The 16,276-nt window shown below is 37.1% G+C and overlaps 1 protein-coding gene across 1 annotated transcript in view; it reads right to left on the bottom strand.

Annotated features, from left to right (window-relative positions):
- Positions 1–4,524: 4,524 nt before the first annotated feature.
- The window catches only part of LOC119741452 (two pore calcium channel protein 1-like), a 68,581-nt gene continuing 56,829 nt past the window's right edge, over positions 4,525–16,276 (bottom strand). Inside the window, exons 15-20 of the mRNA XM_038217206.1 lie at positions 15,841–15,910; positions 11,505–11,742; positions 9,808–9,898; positions 9,099–9,212; positions 7,528–7,667; positions 4,525–6,390 (exon numbers count right to left, since the gene is read on the bottom strand). Coding sequence (XP_038073134.1) covers positions 6,242–6,390; positions 7,528–7,667; positions 9,099–9,212; positions 9,808–9,898; positions 11,505–11,742; positions 15,841–15,910 — 802 coding nt within the window. The 3' untranslated portion in view covers positions 4,525–6,241. The remainder of the gene's footprint in view (positions 6,391–7,527; positions 7,668–9,098; positions 9,213–9,807; positions 9,899–11,504; positions 11,743–15,840; positions 15,911–16,276) is intronic.

Genomic DNA, 16,276 nt, shown 5'->3' on the forward strand with positions numbered 1-16,276 from the left:
ATGTCCGATGCAAACTTTGTGGGAGGACCTTCGTAGAGGAACAATCTCTGGTATTAACACCTACGGACACCTTGCGAGTTCACCCAGCCACCAAAGTCAACAAGTACACTAGGGGCTGTGGTCCATCATTTTACACTCCCTTACATCAGGGAACGACATGGGATGGCATGTGGAGGGGTGGAGTTCGTGAGTTCCATCGAGGTCGAGGTGGAAATATTTTAACTGTGACATAGTTACATAGTAATTATTCAAAGTGACATATGTGATGCAATCAAGCTAAATGAGTAATTTGTCGGGAATTTTCATTTGGAGATTCAGGCCAAAATAGGGCCACTTTATCACATCACTTCATCACATCAGTAATGCTGAGATTGTGCTCTTTTCAAATCTGTAAAAAAAAAAGAAATGACCAGGGTCGACAAACGGCTCATGTATCTTGATCGCATCACATATGAAGAAGACTTTCATTTTTTTCCCCAGTGCACCATGTCCTTGCCATGCCAATTAAGAGAAGAATATCAAGTGAAGAAAAAAAAAAAAAAAGTTTAAGTGTTGACCAAGCATTCGATTCGAGTAGGGCCAAGGACTTCAATTTGAACCCATTTCTGACTTCCACTATAGGACTCTCAGCATTCCTGTCCACCCATAAACCCAAACGTCCAAGAAAAAAAAGATGGAACCCTAATCTCTGGCCCCCAAGTGACTTGAATCTTTATGCCTTGTACCTTTATGAAGAGGCTACTCTGGACCTTGGAGACAGTCTCAGCAGCTAATCTCTAATATCAATCATACTATTGACACCATAAGGAGATCATAAGGAGCCGGATGGGAATTTCCTTGTGTTTTCTCCCAAAAGGGTTTTTCGCGGGGTTTTCGCCCCTCCCGTAATCAGCGAATATAATTATAGCAATATTTGTTTTTCTTGATGTGACATGAAAGATCCAAATTTTTGGTGTTCACTGAATTCACCTTACGGTAAAGCCTTGACATTGTACATGTAGTTATAATAGTTTTAAAATATATTGTATTTAAAATATTTGCTTAAGAACTATGTATTAATCAAATAATGTTTTATCCCATTGTATTGAATTGTATTGTATTGTATTTTCCTTTATAATTGTCTTTCCTTTATAGTTGTATTGTCTTTTATAATTACTAAACAAAACATGTACAGGATTGTTCATTCCATCTGCGTTGGCTTCGTGGACAAAATGGAGACCACACTGTAGAAATAATGCTTCCATTGAGTTTTGATTTGTGTGTGCAATAAACTGATTTTGTGATTAACATGGAAGTATTTTCGTTTGATGTTTCATTCAAAAGTGAATTAGGGAAAAATAACAAAGTTCCTTTTTTTGGGTTGAATTATAATCACACAAGACCTCGCTACTCAACAATTACAGTATAATAATAAGAAAAAGTAATTTTAACTCTTTCCAATTTTATTATTTTACCATTAATTAATTGAATTATATGGAATAATAGCTACATACAGGTGTACAAACAATTAACATTAAAAACAATATGTCTGCACATTTTCCACCTTGAAATAGCCGCTTTGAACAGTGCTTACAGTGTTAATAAAGTTGCTTACAGTGTTAATAAAGTTGATCTCTTTATCTGTCTCGACAATTTTGTGGCTTAGATAACGTAAAAAGGCATATCAAATGTTTGTATGTTTCTTTAGTGAATACTTTTGGAATGTTACAATTTTCATAAATCTCTTGGTATGCGTAAATCTCTAATTTTTGAATACAATTAGAATTTGTAGCAAAAACCATGTCAAAGTAAAAGTGTTTATTTCCAATACCATAAACAAACAAAATATTTAAGTGCACATTTATCGCTGTTGTACTTACAAAGGAATGTGATGTATATATATCTATAATTTCTCAGTTAACATTGCGTAATAAATACCGAGGAATGAATACCATCTTATACTTCATTTGTTTTTTACTTTAATGAAATGTTTACAATATATTTTGATGGTGAATTAACAGGGATATCAATCATGCTATTGTTGGCATTTTATGAAGGCTCACTTTCACTTCAAAACCACAAAAAACATGGGGATTCAAACTCGGACCCATGATCTGTGAGCAACAAACCATAAGTTTGAGAGGAACTTTAAGGTAGCACCATTTGGCTGCAATTACGTATCTTTTATAATTAATATACAAAACATGTACAGGATTGTTTATTCTATCTGCGTTGGCTCTGTGGACAAAATGGAGACCACACTGTAGAAATAATGCTTCCATTGAGATCTGATACGTCGTGCCCTCTGGAGACATGCACACAATAGGAAACAAAAGATTGTACACATCTCCACAGGGCAATTTCTATAGATATATATATTTTACTCAAAAACTAGGAATTTCCAAGGTGTGTTGATTTGTCGCAAATGGAAGAGTTTTAGAAAAGGGATATTAAGTCTGAATTTCAGCCAAAGAAATTTATTCTGGTTAAAATGCATTTTGAAACTGTACTTTCAAACTCGAAAACTTTAGTACACAAGAACAAAGAAATGTCTCCACAAGGATACAAATTTCATTATGTGTGTTTTGATTTGTGTGTGAAATAAACTGATTTGTGATAAACATGGAATTTTTTTCGTTTGATGTTTCATTCAAAAGTAAATAACTTTTTAGTGCTAGAGAAGTAGGGATAAATAACTAAATACATTTTTGGGGGGAATAATAATCACACAGACCTCACTACTCGACAATTACAGTAGAATAAAGTAATTTTACTATTTTACCATTGATTTATTGAATTTTTATATGGAATTACTGCTACAGACAGGTGTACAAACAATTATTATTAAAAAAGAATAATGTACATGTACGCTCCTTACAGCGACAATTGACATTGAAAGTATGGCTATCAGAAGAGCAGCAATTTACATTTTCCACCTTGAAATAGCCACTTTGAACGGTGCTTACAGTGTTAAGGTATTTTTCTAGCAACTTTCAAGCAATTTCATTTTTTGGCCAAAATTGAAAAAAAGCAAGGGGTTAACCTTACATTTTTAGTCAAAAATGGCCAAAATTGACTTTTCTCAAAACAAGGCAGAAATTCGTCTGGATGCAAGAGGAACATCAATCAATACTCTAACATGCACAAATTTGAAAATTTGGACAAAAATTGTTCATTTTTGGAGAAAAAGAAGTTAAGTATTTGAGGGATTAAATATTATATTTTCAACGGCATTTCCCCTTTATTAACACATCTGTCCAGAAATCGATTTGGAATGCGTTCTAGAGCCTTAATGTATCTTTCTAGCAACTTTCAAGCATTTTCATTTTTTGGCTATAATTAGAAAAAAACAAGGGTTTAACCTTACATTTTTAGACAAAAATGGCCAAAATTGACTTTTCTCAAAACAAGGCAGAAATTCGTCTGGATGCAAGAGGAACATCAATCAATACTCGAACATGCACAATTTTGAGTATTTGGGCAAAAATCATCCATTTTTTGAGAAAAAGAAATAATTTGTTTGAGCGAATTTGACTGAAATTTAGGACGAAATTTCCCCTTTATAAGCACATCTGTCCAGAAATCGATTTGGAATGCATTCTAGAGCCCTTAATGTATCTTTTAAGCAACTTTCAAGCATTTTCATTTTTGGCTATAATTGAAAAAAAAACAAGGGGTTAACCTTACATTTTTAGTCAAAAATGACCAAAATTGACTTTTCTCAAAACAAGGCAGAAATTCGTCTGGATGCAAGAAGAACATCAATCAATACTCTAACATGCAAAATTTTGAGTATTTAGGCAAAAATCATCCATTTTTTGAGAACTGAAAGAAATAATTTGTTTGAGCGAATTTGACTGAAATTTGGTACGGAATTTCCCCTTTATTAGCACATCTGTCAAGAAGTCGATTTGGAATGCATTCTAGAGCCCTTAATGTATCTTTCTAGCAATTTTCAAGCATTTTCATTTTTTGGCCAAAATTGAAAAAAAAGCTAGGGGTTAACCTTGCATTTTTAGTCAAAAATGGCCAAAAATTGACTTTTCTCAAAACAAGGCAGAAATTCATCAGGATGCAAGAGGAACATCAATAAATACTCTAACATGCACAATTTTGAAGATTTGTCCAAAAATCATCCATTTTGGAGAAAAAGAAGTTAATTATTTGAGCGATTAATAAAGTTGCTTACAGTGTTAATAAAGTTGATCTCTTTATCTGTCTCCACAATTTTGTGGCTTAGATAACGTAAAAAGGCATATCAAATGTTTGTATGTTTCTTTAGTAAATACTTTAAAAATGTTACAATTTGCATAAATCTCTTAGTATGCATAAATCTCATATTTTTTAATACAATTTAAATTTGTAGCAAAAACCATGTCAAAGTGAAAGTGTTTATTTCCAATACCAAAAACAAACAAAATATTTAAGTGCACATTTATCGCTGTTGTACTTACAAAGGAACGTGATGTATATATATCTATAATGTATATATCTATAATTTCTCATTTAACATTGCATAATAAATACCGAGGTATGAATACCATCTAATACTTCATTTGTTTTTTTTATTTGAATTAAATTTTTACAATATATTTTGATGGTGAATCAAATTGCAGTGGTAAAGAAGAGATTGAAATACAGAAAGTAGATTTAATGAAAGTAAAAATTAACTTGATCTGAATTTATGACTATAGCTGTCCAGAGTAAAATATAGAATTACTTTAGGAAGCCCTTTTCATACCATGATACACAAAATACATTTTGATATTAACTTTCATGCTCACCTGTGAATTTTGAAAAATAATTGACCGCAAATATTTTTTAAAAGCTGAGTACATGTACACTTCCATGAGACTCATTCTCGACTCATCTCCCAAAAAATATTTAACCCAGCCATGGCAGGTAAAAAAAATGAGCAAACTAAAGACGAAAATGGTACATTATATATTTCTCAGGTCTCTTTGAACTGATTTACTTTCCAAGATATGAATAGGATATAATAGGAAAAAGATGTAACATATATCTGTTGTCTAAAATTAATACCTTGAGCAGTAGCACATTACTAAAATTAATATAATTTGATTAAATACTGGCCAATTTTGGTCGGCTATATGTCACAAAATACTGGTAATTACGAAATAGTAAAAAGTGCTCAAATACTGTTGTGATTTTTCAAGTATTGCTTTGATTATGCTATTGACATAATAAAATGCACATTACATATTTACACTGAAGTATATATGAAAAAAGAAGCCTCTTTTCTATTAAATAATACACTCATTACTTTAATACTGAACTGATTATTGATTGCTATGGCATGTATGAAAAAATGGAAAAGAAACAAAAGACTTAACCCGTTAACTATAACCAGTTCAAATTTGCTATACAGTCCATTGCCTGATAAATTAGCATGATTTTTGTTAAAGTTGCTTGTGTGCCCAAGTGCAAATTCCAGTTGAAACCAGTTCAACTGGAAATTGGCGACAGGTTTGAACTGGTTTTGAATGCTATATACACGAATTACACTCCACCACTCAGACCTCCTGCACAAAGTCTATGGGCCATGACAGAAAAAGTTAAAAAGTATATAAAAGAATTTTTGCACTCCATTAAATAGTGTTCCCTCATCAGATTTACAACCTTTGGTACCTTTCAGGTCATATTTAGAAACATGAGTGGTGGCCTAATTCTTTCCTATGAAATCTATTCGCGTAAAAACGAAATCAGAATTAAGAATGGAGCCGACGACGTTCTGGAACAAAATTAAATCCTTCCATGAAATTTGAATGACGAACGTGTTAAAGTAACTAAGGAAGCCTATAATTAACAATGAGCTCCGTGCACCAACGAGAGGGCGTTTTGTTACCACTTTTGCGAGCCCCTTGTACGGCACACACTAGTTGTGGGTAATTGTTTGAGCACATATAGAGTACCGAAGTGTGACGTAATTTTGAACCAGGAAATGCAGTGCAAACGAATGGAGTACACGCACGTGTTGGTTCACGGGCTGAACCACGCACTAATGTCTTTTACACACATAATTGTGCGCGTGATGTATTCACTTCGGTACTCTATAGCGTGCAGTACGCACAAGTTATTATATACTGAATGTGCACAAAGCATCTTCGCATGAGCGTCAGGCGTCGTCGGCGATACATTCAAATGTCACTCCAAGTGGTGTCCCCCAACTCTCCCTTTCTTGCCGGTGAGGGGGCACTTGCACACGGAGCCCATAGTGCATAGCTCTATGAGTGTATCCTATTTAGAGAGCATTATTGAGAGTGTAGGCTATGGGCTCATTCTCATCCGGATTCATTTCATCAATGTCGTCCAGTTCCTCCGGTCCCATGTTCTCCTCGTCCAGTTCTCCTTCAAACATGGCCTGCAACGACACCTGTACATTTCTGGATTCTGCGGTGCCCAAAAAAAGAGAGAGAAATTAAAATTTGTTAAAAAAACAAGAAAATTGGGGGGGGGGGGTGTTGCATGTTCTACATGACACGCAAAGGGAGAACACAAGATCTTTTCAGCCCTCGGGAGTTGGGTCTTTTGTTGGGAAAGGTCCTCTGTAGTAAGTTTGTGCGCTTCGTCTATGGGAGAGTGTTATATTACAGAAACACAAAGCATTGTCCTCGAGAGTATAGTAAAACAAGAGTGTGTGTCCGAATACGAGTTAAAATCAGAAAGACTTTTCTACACAGTTGGACATTTAGATGATGCATAATATTAAATTTTTCTTGAAATACATCAAAGCACACAAAAAATGTACAACCAAACATCAACTTAAATTCAGAGACGGATGAAAAGCAGAGCACCAACTGCTTTTGCCAATTTTAATGTTCCCTTTTTCTTGCAAATTGAAAGGCCCTTATCTCAAAGACTTTCCTGGGAAAGCAGTTCACAGAGTACACTCTGCTGTCCAACTCCAGGTTCCTTTTCATGATGTACAGGGCCCAATTTCACGGCGCTGCTTAACAGTTAGCAGAAAAGCTGTGCTTAGCATAGCAGAAAAATGTGCTAACCTTAAGCACTGTTTCACGGCGTGGACGTGCTAACGGTCGCGCGTGTATGGAGATTTCTATTGTTATGTCACTAAGTTAAGTAAATTCTTTCTCTGAAGTAAGCATGCCTTTTGCTGTGCTTATGCTTACTGTCTCCATGAAATAGATGGAGGCTTTGTTAGTAGAAAATCATGTGCTTAGCAGCGCCGTTAAATTGGACCCTGGTCTACAAAAACCCTCAATTTCATGCTAGCTGCTATTAGAATTTTCAAATTTAATCAGTCATCTGACTACTTCGTCGCGTCAGTGCAACAAGGTCATAACTCGATTCTGCAACAAAGTCATATCTCGCATGAATATGCTCCGTGCAACAAGGTCGTATCTCGACGTCCCTTGACTTTGTGTGTACATCAGGGTTATTTTAAGCGAGATGCAAGCTTTTGACTCTCTAAAGCTCTATGCCATTTTAGGAGATATGACCTTGTTGCACTGACGCGACGACTTTTCTAAAATACAGCTGATTTAGGCAGGACAGGACCCTACTTACTCTTTCCAATACGGAAGCGGATTCCCGGATCCCTTGGCTTGTGATCGACGGCCGTGGAGTTCTGTCCTTCTACGTCGCTCGTCAGATTGAGTTTGTCAATCTTGACTGGCCTGCTTGCCTTGTTTTCATTCTCCTCAGCCCTTCAAACACACAACAATAAAATCAGATATTACACCACAAACTTGTAACCTAATACATGTGCTTGGTACCTGACGGAAGCATAATGAATGACTTCATTCTAAAATCCTGTGACCTCCGGAACACTATATTATCTGTGTTGTAATATATTTACCCGCTTCATACACTGCAGAAGGTGAAATCATTGAAGTACACATCAAACATATCCAACCAATTGTCAGTACTTGTCAAAATACAAAGAGATATACTCAGTTTGATTTTGTACAAAAAAAATATTCCAGACCCCTTGTGGTTTGCCATCTCCCTTTGTTTCTTTGTTTCTTTGTTTTCTCATCCACCCTCCCTTGCATCTTTCCACACCTTTCCCACCTAATCCTCCTTTTGTGTTTCTTCTTTCAGCCCTGCATGTTTGTGTGCACCCCCATGTTAATGTATGTACCTCTGTCATTTCTGTTTTAGCCTCTGAAGAAGAACTTGCTAAGTTCGCAACGTCAGGCCACACTAATTCTTAGATTTATATATTTCAGGTCCATCCAGTCAGTAAGCAGTTTGCAGCAGTCTTACTTTTTTTCAAAAAAAATATTCATAATTTATGCGTAAATACATTAATTTAGCTGGGACAATTGACATATTCTCGTTGGTCTACAGCTCGTCACTTGAGTGGTTTTAAACCAATTATTAAACACTGATGACATTTAAAAACCAGTCATGAGACAATGGCTGCACTTGGCTTGGGCCATTATCAGCATTATCCAGTGAAAGTTTTGTTCATGTCCAGTGATGAAACATTTTGCAGTTTTTGATTGTTGAAAATTGGTACACAAACAACGGAAATGCTGAATTGTGGGGCTGTGTCATACATGTTCTTTTTTCTTTGTGGGTGGGTTGCCAACGCGTAATGTGGAAGTTTTTTTCTTGTTAGGCAAATGAGGACCAAGCTGTGGGGACTTTTTGCTGTCCCCATAACATCTTCGGTGCAGCATCATCGGTGAATCGAGGTCGGAAACTGAATCAAGGACTCCTCGGTTGGAAAACGTGTACAAAACCAATGAGAGCTGTGGCGAAAAAATTTCGAGTACAACAAAGGAAAAGGGAAGAGGAACAAAAGAATATCCTCGATTTACACCATCAACGAGCGTGTCTGTGTCTGTGTGTGTGTCCAGCGTGGATGGACTGGCCAGCTGTGCTTTTGGGAAAGTGTCTGAACTTAAGGGATTAACCAGAAAATGTTACAGTAGGTTTAAAAGGCAGAATCACCTCGTCAACTTGTAACCAACTTATATCAAAGCAACACACGACCTGCACTCAATTTAGGCATTGTTGTCACCGAGTATGTTACTCAGAGACATACCGTCCACAACCTGCTGGCTTGATATAAAACTTTTGTGCTGTACGTATTACACAGTGTCTCAATATGCAAATGTGTTACTCACAGGTCGACCCCAAGTCCCAACTCATCAATCTTCTTTTCAATAGCGCCTTCGGTCTTGTTCTTGGACAGGGAATACTCCACCATGAAGACCTCCAGAATGAAAGCTATGAAAATGCTGATGAAGATGAGAAAAAGGGGAGAAATAAAAATACAGATAAACACTAGAACAAATTGACTCAATGAGTTTGTTGCAAGTACGTGACCAAACTTGGAGCAGCCTCGGATAACAGACTATGGATGTGGAGCGCCGTGGCCTCGTGGTCTGGACCACTGAACTCAGTTTATTCTGCAGGTTGTGCGTTCGAGTCCAGCCTAGGGTTATGGTGTGTGTGCCCTTGGGCAAGGCACTTTGTCACTCATTGCTTCTCCCCACCCAAGAGTAATGTGTGAGGGTAGAGATGGTTATTGTGATTGATTTAAGCTGCTTTGCCCCAAAACAGTAGCATCCTAAGATTGTCTTGGTATGTTTCGTTGGCCCAATGAACCAGGTAATGATGTAGCGCCTTGAGTGCCAATAATGGCAGATACATGCACTTTTTCAGAAACACATTATTATTCTTTTACATGGAGGCCCTGTGCCCACTCAGGTGGGAACTTGGAGGCTTTCGTCTTAAGCAAGCTCTCTAAGAAAGCGCTCGTAAATAAAACAGTGCATTATGTCTTCATTGATCAAATACTGTGGTTTATAATCATAGTACCCGCACACTTACTTGACAACGATGACGACCATGACAATATGGAAGGTGATGAAGAATACCCTGGCTCCTTTGTTGGTGACCAGGACAAAGCCATCGGTTATCAGTGTGAACTGTTAAGGATTGAGGTGTGGAACAAGACGGCAAAGAAACGATCACATATTGAAATTAATGTCATTGCCAGTCAATATGAACTCTTTCATGAATCGGAGATAGTGCTTTGTGATAGAGCTCAGTCTGTAGGTCGCTTTGCGTGCATATACTCGTTCACACATTGAGCAAAAAAAGTGGGATTAATTTCAATCTGAACATACACATACCAGCATATCACCCATACTGAACCTTGCATCCTTATGGAGTCATTTCTTTGTTCTCGTGTACTAAACTTTGGAGTATGAAAATGTACCGGTAGTTTCGAAATGCTCCTTTTTCAACCAGAATTGATTTCCTGGGCTGAAATTCGGACTTAATATTCCTTTAACACATAAAATACTTCAATGTGCGATGGATCAACACACCTTGGAAATTCCTAGTTTTTGAATAAAATCCATATTGTGATAACCTTACGGAGATGTATTTACATATAGAAATTGCCCTGTGGAGACATACGCAATCTTTTGTTCCCTATTATACACACGTCTCCACAGGGTATTCTGTGTATCTGATCACCGCAACATGTTCAAGGGGCCCGTCTGACCCTTTCCCTCTGTTGAGAGGGTACTTGTGCAGGGATTCTGCAAAATAACTTTTGAATTGCAGACAATGCACAGTACACATATCAAAAAAGCCAGTGGGTTTTTTGCTCCACGGCCTGAAAAATTTGACACGATTGAAGTGCACCAAACACACATCGCACATACTGGAATTTGTATCCTTATGGAGACATACCTTTATTCTCGGGTACTCAAGTTTTCGAGTTTGAAACTGTAGTTTAAAAATGCTCCTATTTTAACCAGAATTAATTTCCTTGGCTGAAATTTGGACTTGATATCCCTTTTGTAAAACTCTTCCATTTGCGACAGATCAACATACCTTGGAAATTTCTAGTTTTTGAGTAAAATCCATATATCTATTTCGTGAAAACCTTGTGGAGACGTATTCATCCATAGAAATTGCCCTGTGGAGACGTATACAATCTTTTGTTCCCTATTGTACACACGTCTCCAGAGGGTACAGTGTATCAGATCACACTACCACACACATGTGCAAACATGTTAAATACAATGAAATGAATATCCAGCTAGAATGGCGATCACCATGGATCAACCCATGCACAAGTACCCTAGACTTGCATAGCAGTACACTTAACTTTTAGAAAATTGTTCATTGTACATACGAATGCGGTGTTTCCATGCAGTAAACTTCAGTCAAGTTGAGCGCACTCGGTGCGAGTCTTGAACACTGATAACATGTAGCACGTAACCATTTTTCTTATTGGCTAATGAGCGACAATCAACAATGCACAACAGCTTTTCCTGTGGGCTCAAGACAGAATTTTTTTTTCTACGAGCATTCAACATGCAGATGTATTTTTCTGTCCTGTGAAGTGATGAAATGCCAGACCTTTTTTCCCAATCATAAAAAAGTCGGAAATTTGGCTTTTACAAGAAATCTATGATCAAATGTAAATATTGTGCAGCCAACCATGCACTCCATGATGCATGTTACCACAGTTACCAGTGATTGCCATGGCAACTGCCTCAAAAGGATATCATGCCATTGGTTGACAATCATCAGCTGAAACAGCACGATGAAAGCCTTGGCGATGTTGTTGAAGTTGTTGTTGCAGTAGTGATGGTTGTAGAACTCCGACTTGGTGAAGTTTGGCATTTTTGTCCCGCAGTATGGATTCTGTAGGTCAACTGGCTCGCCCACTTGCCCGTAGCCATGGTAACTGATCAGGTCACGAAATGCACCCATTCCGACGATGGCAAATATATAGAAGATGACCTGCCGGGGAAAAATAGTATTGATTGAGTTCATAGGGACATACATCATGTGACTCTTTTTTGTTTGATTTCATTTAAAATTGTATAACGGACATTAATTGTACGAGTAGTCATGCATGCGTGAGTTGAATGTGAATGTGCCATAGCAAGAATTAATCAGTACATTAGACGTGCAAATATGAAATGACACTTAACTACTACCATTTTACTCCAATTCACTTCATTAATTAATAAACCCTAACAGAACTCAACCCATCAAACCCCAACAGCATGTTTTGTTGGAACCTGTCAGGATGGGTATGGTACAGTACCTCAAGTGACAGTCTTGTACATTGGGTTGGCACACCTCCAGAAACAAAGCCAGAAATACGTCTGTGCAGTTTCCCATATGATGTTGAAATTTGCCATGATGGGTATGGTTCCTAGTAAATCATGCTACCGGTAGGGAGTTAGGCCCATTTTCCTTTTTTCTTTAACTGACATGAAAAAGGAAGAACAATGACCTTTTGAAGACTGATTTTTCAGGATTTTTTTGGTCTGATTTAGTGAATGTTTGGACAAACATCAAAAAACAAAATTTTATTTCAACATGATCTCAAGATATTTTCTTGAAAAATGGCAGGAAAATTTGAAGTTTGACAAAAAATGATTAGTATCGTAACTGCCTTCACTTGTCTCTGATCTTCAACAGCTGTGGCTTACAGCATTCCCATTCACTGAATGCCGCCTGACCCAACACATAAATGTCCCATCTAACACGTTTAAAAGTTATAAAAGTAAGCCAGCGTATGGGTGAACAGCATATGACATGTTAAAAAAACATAAGCCTTGAATAGATCCTCTGCCATTACATGTATGTGTTCAATACCGTGTGTTTTCCACGAGGAGGCCCCACTGCCCTGCTAAAATTTTAAGACGCCTTGTTGACATTTCATGCTGGCCGGCCGACCAGTGCTGGAGAAAATTGTTTTTTTTTCTCAAAAACTGCTGCTATTTTTCATATTTAGTTATTCCGCATTTTCTTTGAATTGATTAAACACCTGTGAAGGGGTACAACACCTGTGAAGAGGTACATGTACAAGCCTGCTAGACTGATTCTCTGACCTTACAATTCCCAAAAGTCTATAAATTGCTCCCTTGTATCTTAAGGGAACCAGACTACAAGAACATTATTGGTTTTCTTGGTTTTTCCAGCATCGTGACAAGCACAAAATGTGAAAAAAATCAGTTTAAAAATATATTTGCTATAACATACTAATCCTTCCAATCTATTTAGTTCTGAAAATTGCAGCAAAAGCAGAATTGAGATATGCATTCCCTTTAACAAGTCCAACTTTAAGCTTGTGTCAGGCCAAAAAAAAGAATAATCATGCGCGTCAATCCTTTTTTTCCCCAATATTTTCCGCGGTAGCTCCAACAGAAGCCTCTATTGCCACACCTCCTCAAATTTTTGTACCAAGGAGCACCAAGGAATGGGAAATTGCACCAAGGCAAATGATCGAGGGTACCAAGGCAAATTATGGAGGGCACCAAGGCAAATTATGGAGGATACCAATATACATGAGGACACCAAAAAATGCAAAAATAGTACCCCACCTTGTCTGTACAATCCAAGCTTGAAAAAATAGGGGGAAAAAAAAAAAAAGCCGCGTCGCCACATCAATTCCAGAACTTTGGCCAGAGACCGACTATTTGGGGTTTTTGGCCTATAATGACGGGTCTTATATCCTGTTTTGGGATGTATTTGGGTTGTCTTTTTACTGAGAACTAGTACAAGTACAATGGCAAAGGACCTATTTCAAGGTGGGCGATGAACCTTGGGTGATGGTGAAAGGAGGATGGAATGCTGGGATTGTTAATCCTACTCCCAATGGAAGAATGGTCATGACGTTGATCCTGTGGACAACTAAAAAAAAACAATAACAGACACATTCAAAGTTGTTATACAATGATATAAAGTGGATATTGAATTAGGCATCTCTGAGAAGGTGACAAACTGTTCAAGGAATTTTGAAATTTGTGTGGAAATTTCCAAACTATTTTACCGACAGTCACATTTTTGTTCTTTTAAACTAAGTTTTTTAGAAAATGAGAATAAAAAAAAAAATTTTTTTTCGAAAATAAAATAAATAAATTTGATAAAAACTGTGTTTGATAAATGAGTGAGTTTATTGAGTGAGTGGTTTCAACTTGGCATATCATTGCAAGAAGCCGTCAGTAAAATGAAAGCCTGCACATTACATTTTCTACTGGACTTGCTCAAGAATTTGGGACACTGCACTATGAGGGTTATTTGGTTTCCAAAGCTTGGTGATGAATGAGTAAATACGTTTAAGTGATATCAGTGGCCTACGTGCAATGCAGGTCTGTGTGGATTAAAGTGGTATGCACATGAATCGTTATCAGACAGGGTGCAAAAATACATTGAGAGACCAGTGTTGACATCAAACTGACTGTATACAATGTATATAACTTAAACCTGCAGAAGATGTATAGTTGTGTTCCCTAACATGGCGCACTTCGAAGCTTACCCAAATTTCCTCGTGTAGTGTTGCCAAACCTCTTTGTTGACAAACCTCAAATTCAGGCAGTAAAATACTAGTATTTTTACCTTATTAACGCTTGCTATTTAACCTCTGTGAACAATTTCGGTTTCATAAAATTTTATTTAAAGTTCAAAAATGGTGGCGTCCGGAAATTGGGCACAAATTGGCGGAGTGTTCCCTAACGTGGTAAACTTGACTAAATCTCGGAAAATTCCATATTAACATTTAAGAATTTCTGTAAACTTGATAGATTCTGATTTATAATTATTATCTCAACTTACATACATGTACCCAGCCAGAAGTTTGTCAGAAAATTATTTTCTTATTTTTCGGGGCATTTTCAAAGGGTTCACTTTGCACTTGAAAATAAAATAAAATCGGAAAATCACGCCAAAATTTTTTTTCTTTTAACTTTGTTACGGGTAAATAAACACACGATTTATGAACAGGAGTGTTTAGAACTTGATGAAATTTCAAAAATTTTGCTCTAGGTAGGCGCTACAGGCGAAAAATCAAAGTGCGCCACATTCAGGGCCGCGCCACCTTAGGTACATCAACAATACAGTTGGACAAACAGATAAGTGATCTAATACACACAAATGTAAATACATGTGCATGTACTTGCATGTGTGTCCTGAATAGCATAATGCTATTGGTATTGCAGGACACTAAACACTGATAATGGCACTCCCTTCGACTAGGGCCATTATCGGTTGCCATGCCCCTGGCTAACCAGTTTGGAACCACACATTTATAACTGCTCCACTGCACTTTTATCCCCTGATTAATTTGATAATGGTTACAAGCTAGGAAGACAACAATTAATTCCGAAGTCAAAATCTTATTGCAATAAGATTTTGACTTCGGAATTAATTGTTGTCTTGATACATGTATTATAGGATACTCTGGCCTGTTTTTCTTTGAACCAGTGAAAATGCACCAGGAGTTTGTTACGGAGAGTTCAGTTTTCAAGCTTACGGTCGACAAAGTGCGGCCCATTTGAATGAGTGTCAGTCGTCAACTTGAGCTAATTTGTTATAGATTAGTCATAGCATTCTGCCGCCTTACAAAAAACACCATATTGATAAAAAGTAAAGAAAAAGTCAAACATAAACTGGAATCATAGGCTTACGAAACTGTCAAAAAACCTAACAATTTCAAATGTCTCGCACTGCGAACGAATTTGTTGACTATCTCCCACAATGCACTGGGAAAAAAATTAACTCTCTGTGGCAAACTCTTGGTGGCGCACTACATTGTGAATCAGCCGAATTAGGATTCAAACTGCATAATAACCGATAAACACATAAAATGAATGTAAAATTAGAGAATGATATTAACTGACAAAATGATAATTAGCACAATTATTTTGAGCTGTCGTATGCAGAGTTTCAAATTCTTTAACATTCACAGAATGCACTTAACGTACACATTTTAAAAGGGGATAATTTGTTTGAAAATTACCGTCCCCATCAAGATAGTGACTCCATAAAATGAATGGGGAATCATTAAAAGAAAAGGTTGGGAAGATCAAGATATGAAACAGTACTTACAAACAATACTCCACCAAATGTCAAAATGGACGGCCCAATGTTTGTTATGGTAGATATGATGACCTGGTACCTGCAAAATAAGAGCAGCAATAGAAAAAGGTTATTAAACAGAATTGGAGCATATGTCAAAGCAAAGACCATAAACTGTCATTCACGGACTTCAGATATTTTAAGTGGAGGGCAAGTCCAAGAAAAGGTCCCCTTTTTAGGATATGCAATACTGACTCACTGGTAGTATTGCGCATGCTTACGTGAGGATTGTGCACGTTCAACAATCCGGATTTCATAGGAGTCCAAATTTCATGTGACACTGGAAAAGTTAAAGAACAGCCAGCCGGTCTTTATCAACCATTTGAAATCGGCCATGTGACAGGCTCTTGACCAATAGGAATGGGTAAACTGTCTTGGGTATTTATGAATGAATGTTTATGTAATA

This window comes from Patiria miniata, unplaced genomic scaffold (genome assembly GCF_015706575.1).
Source record: "Patiria miniata isolate m_02_andy unplaced genomic scaffold, ASM1570657v1 HiC_scaffold_5, whole genome shotgun sequence".
In the NCBI taxonomy this organism is placed as follows: Eukaryota; Metazoa; Echinodermata; class Asteroidea; order Valvatida; family Asterinidae; genus Patiria; species Patiria miniata.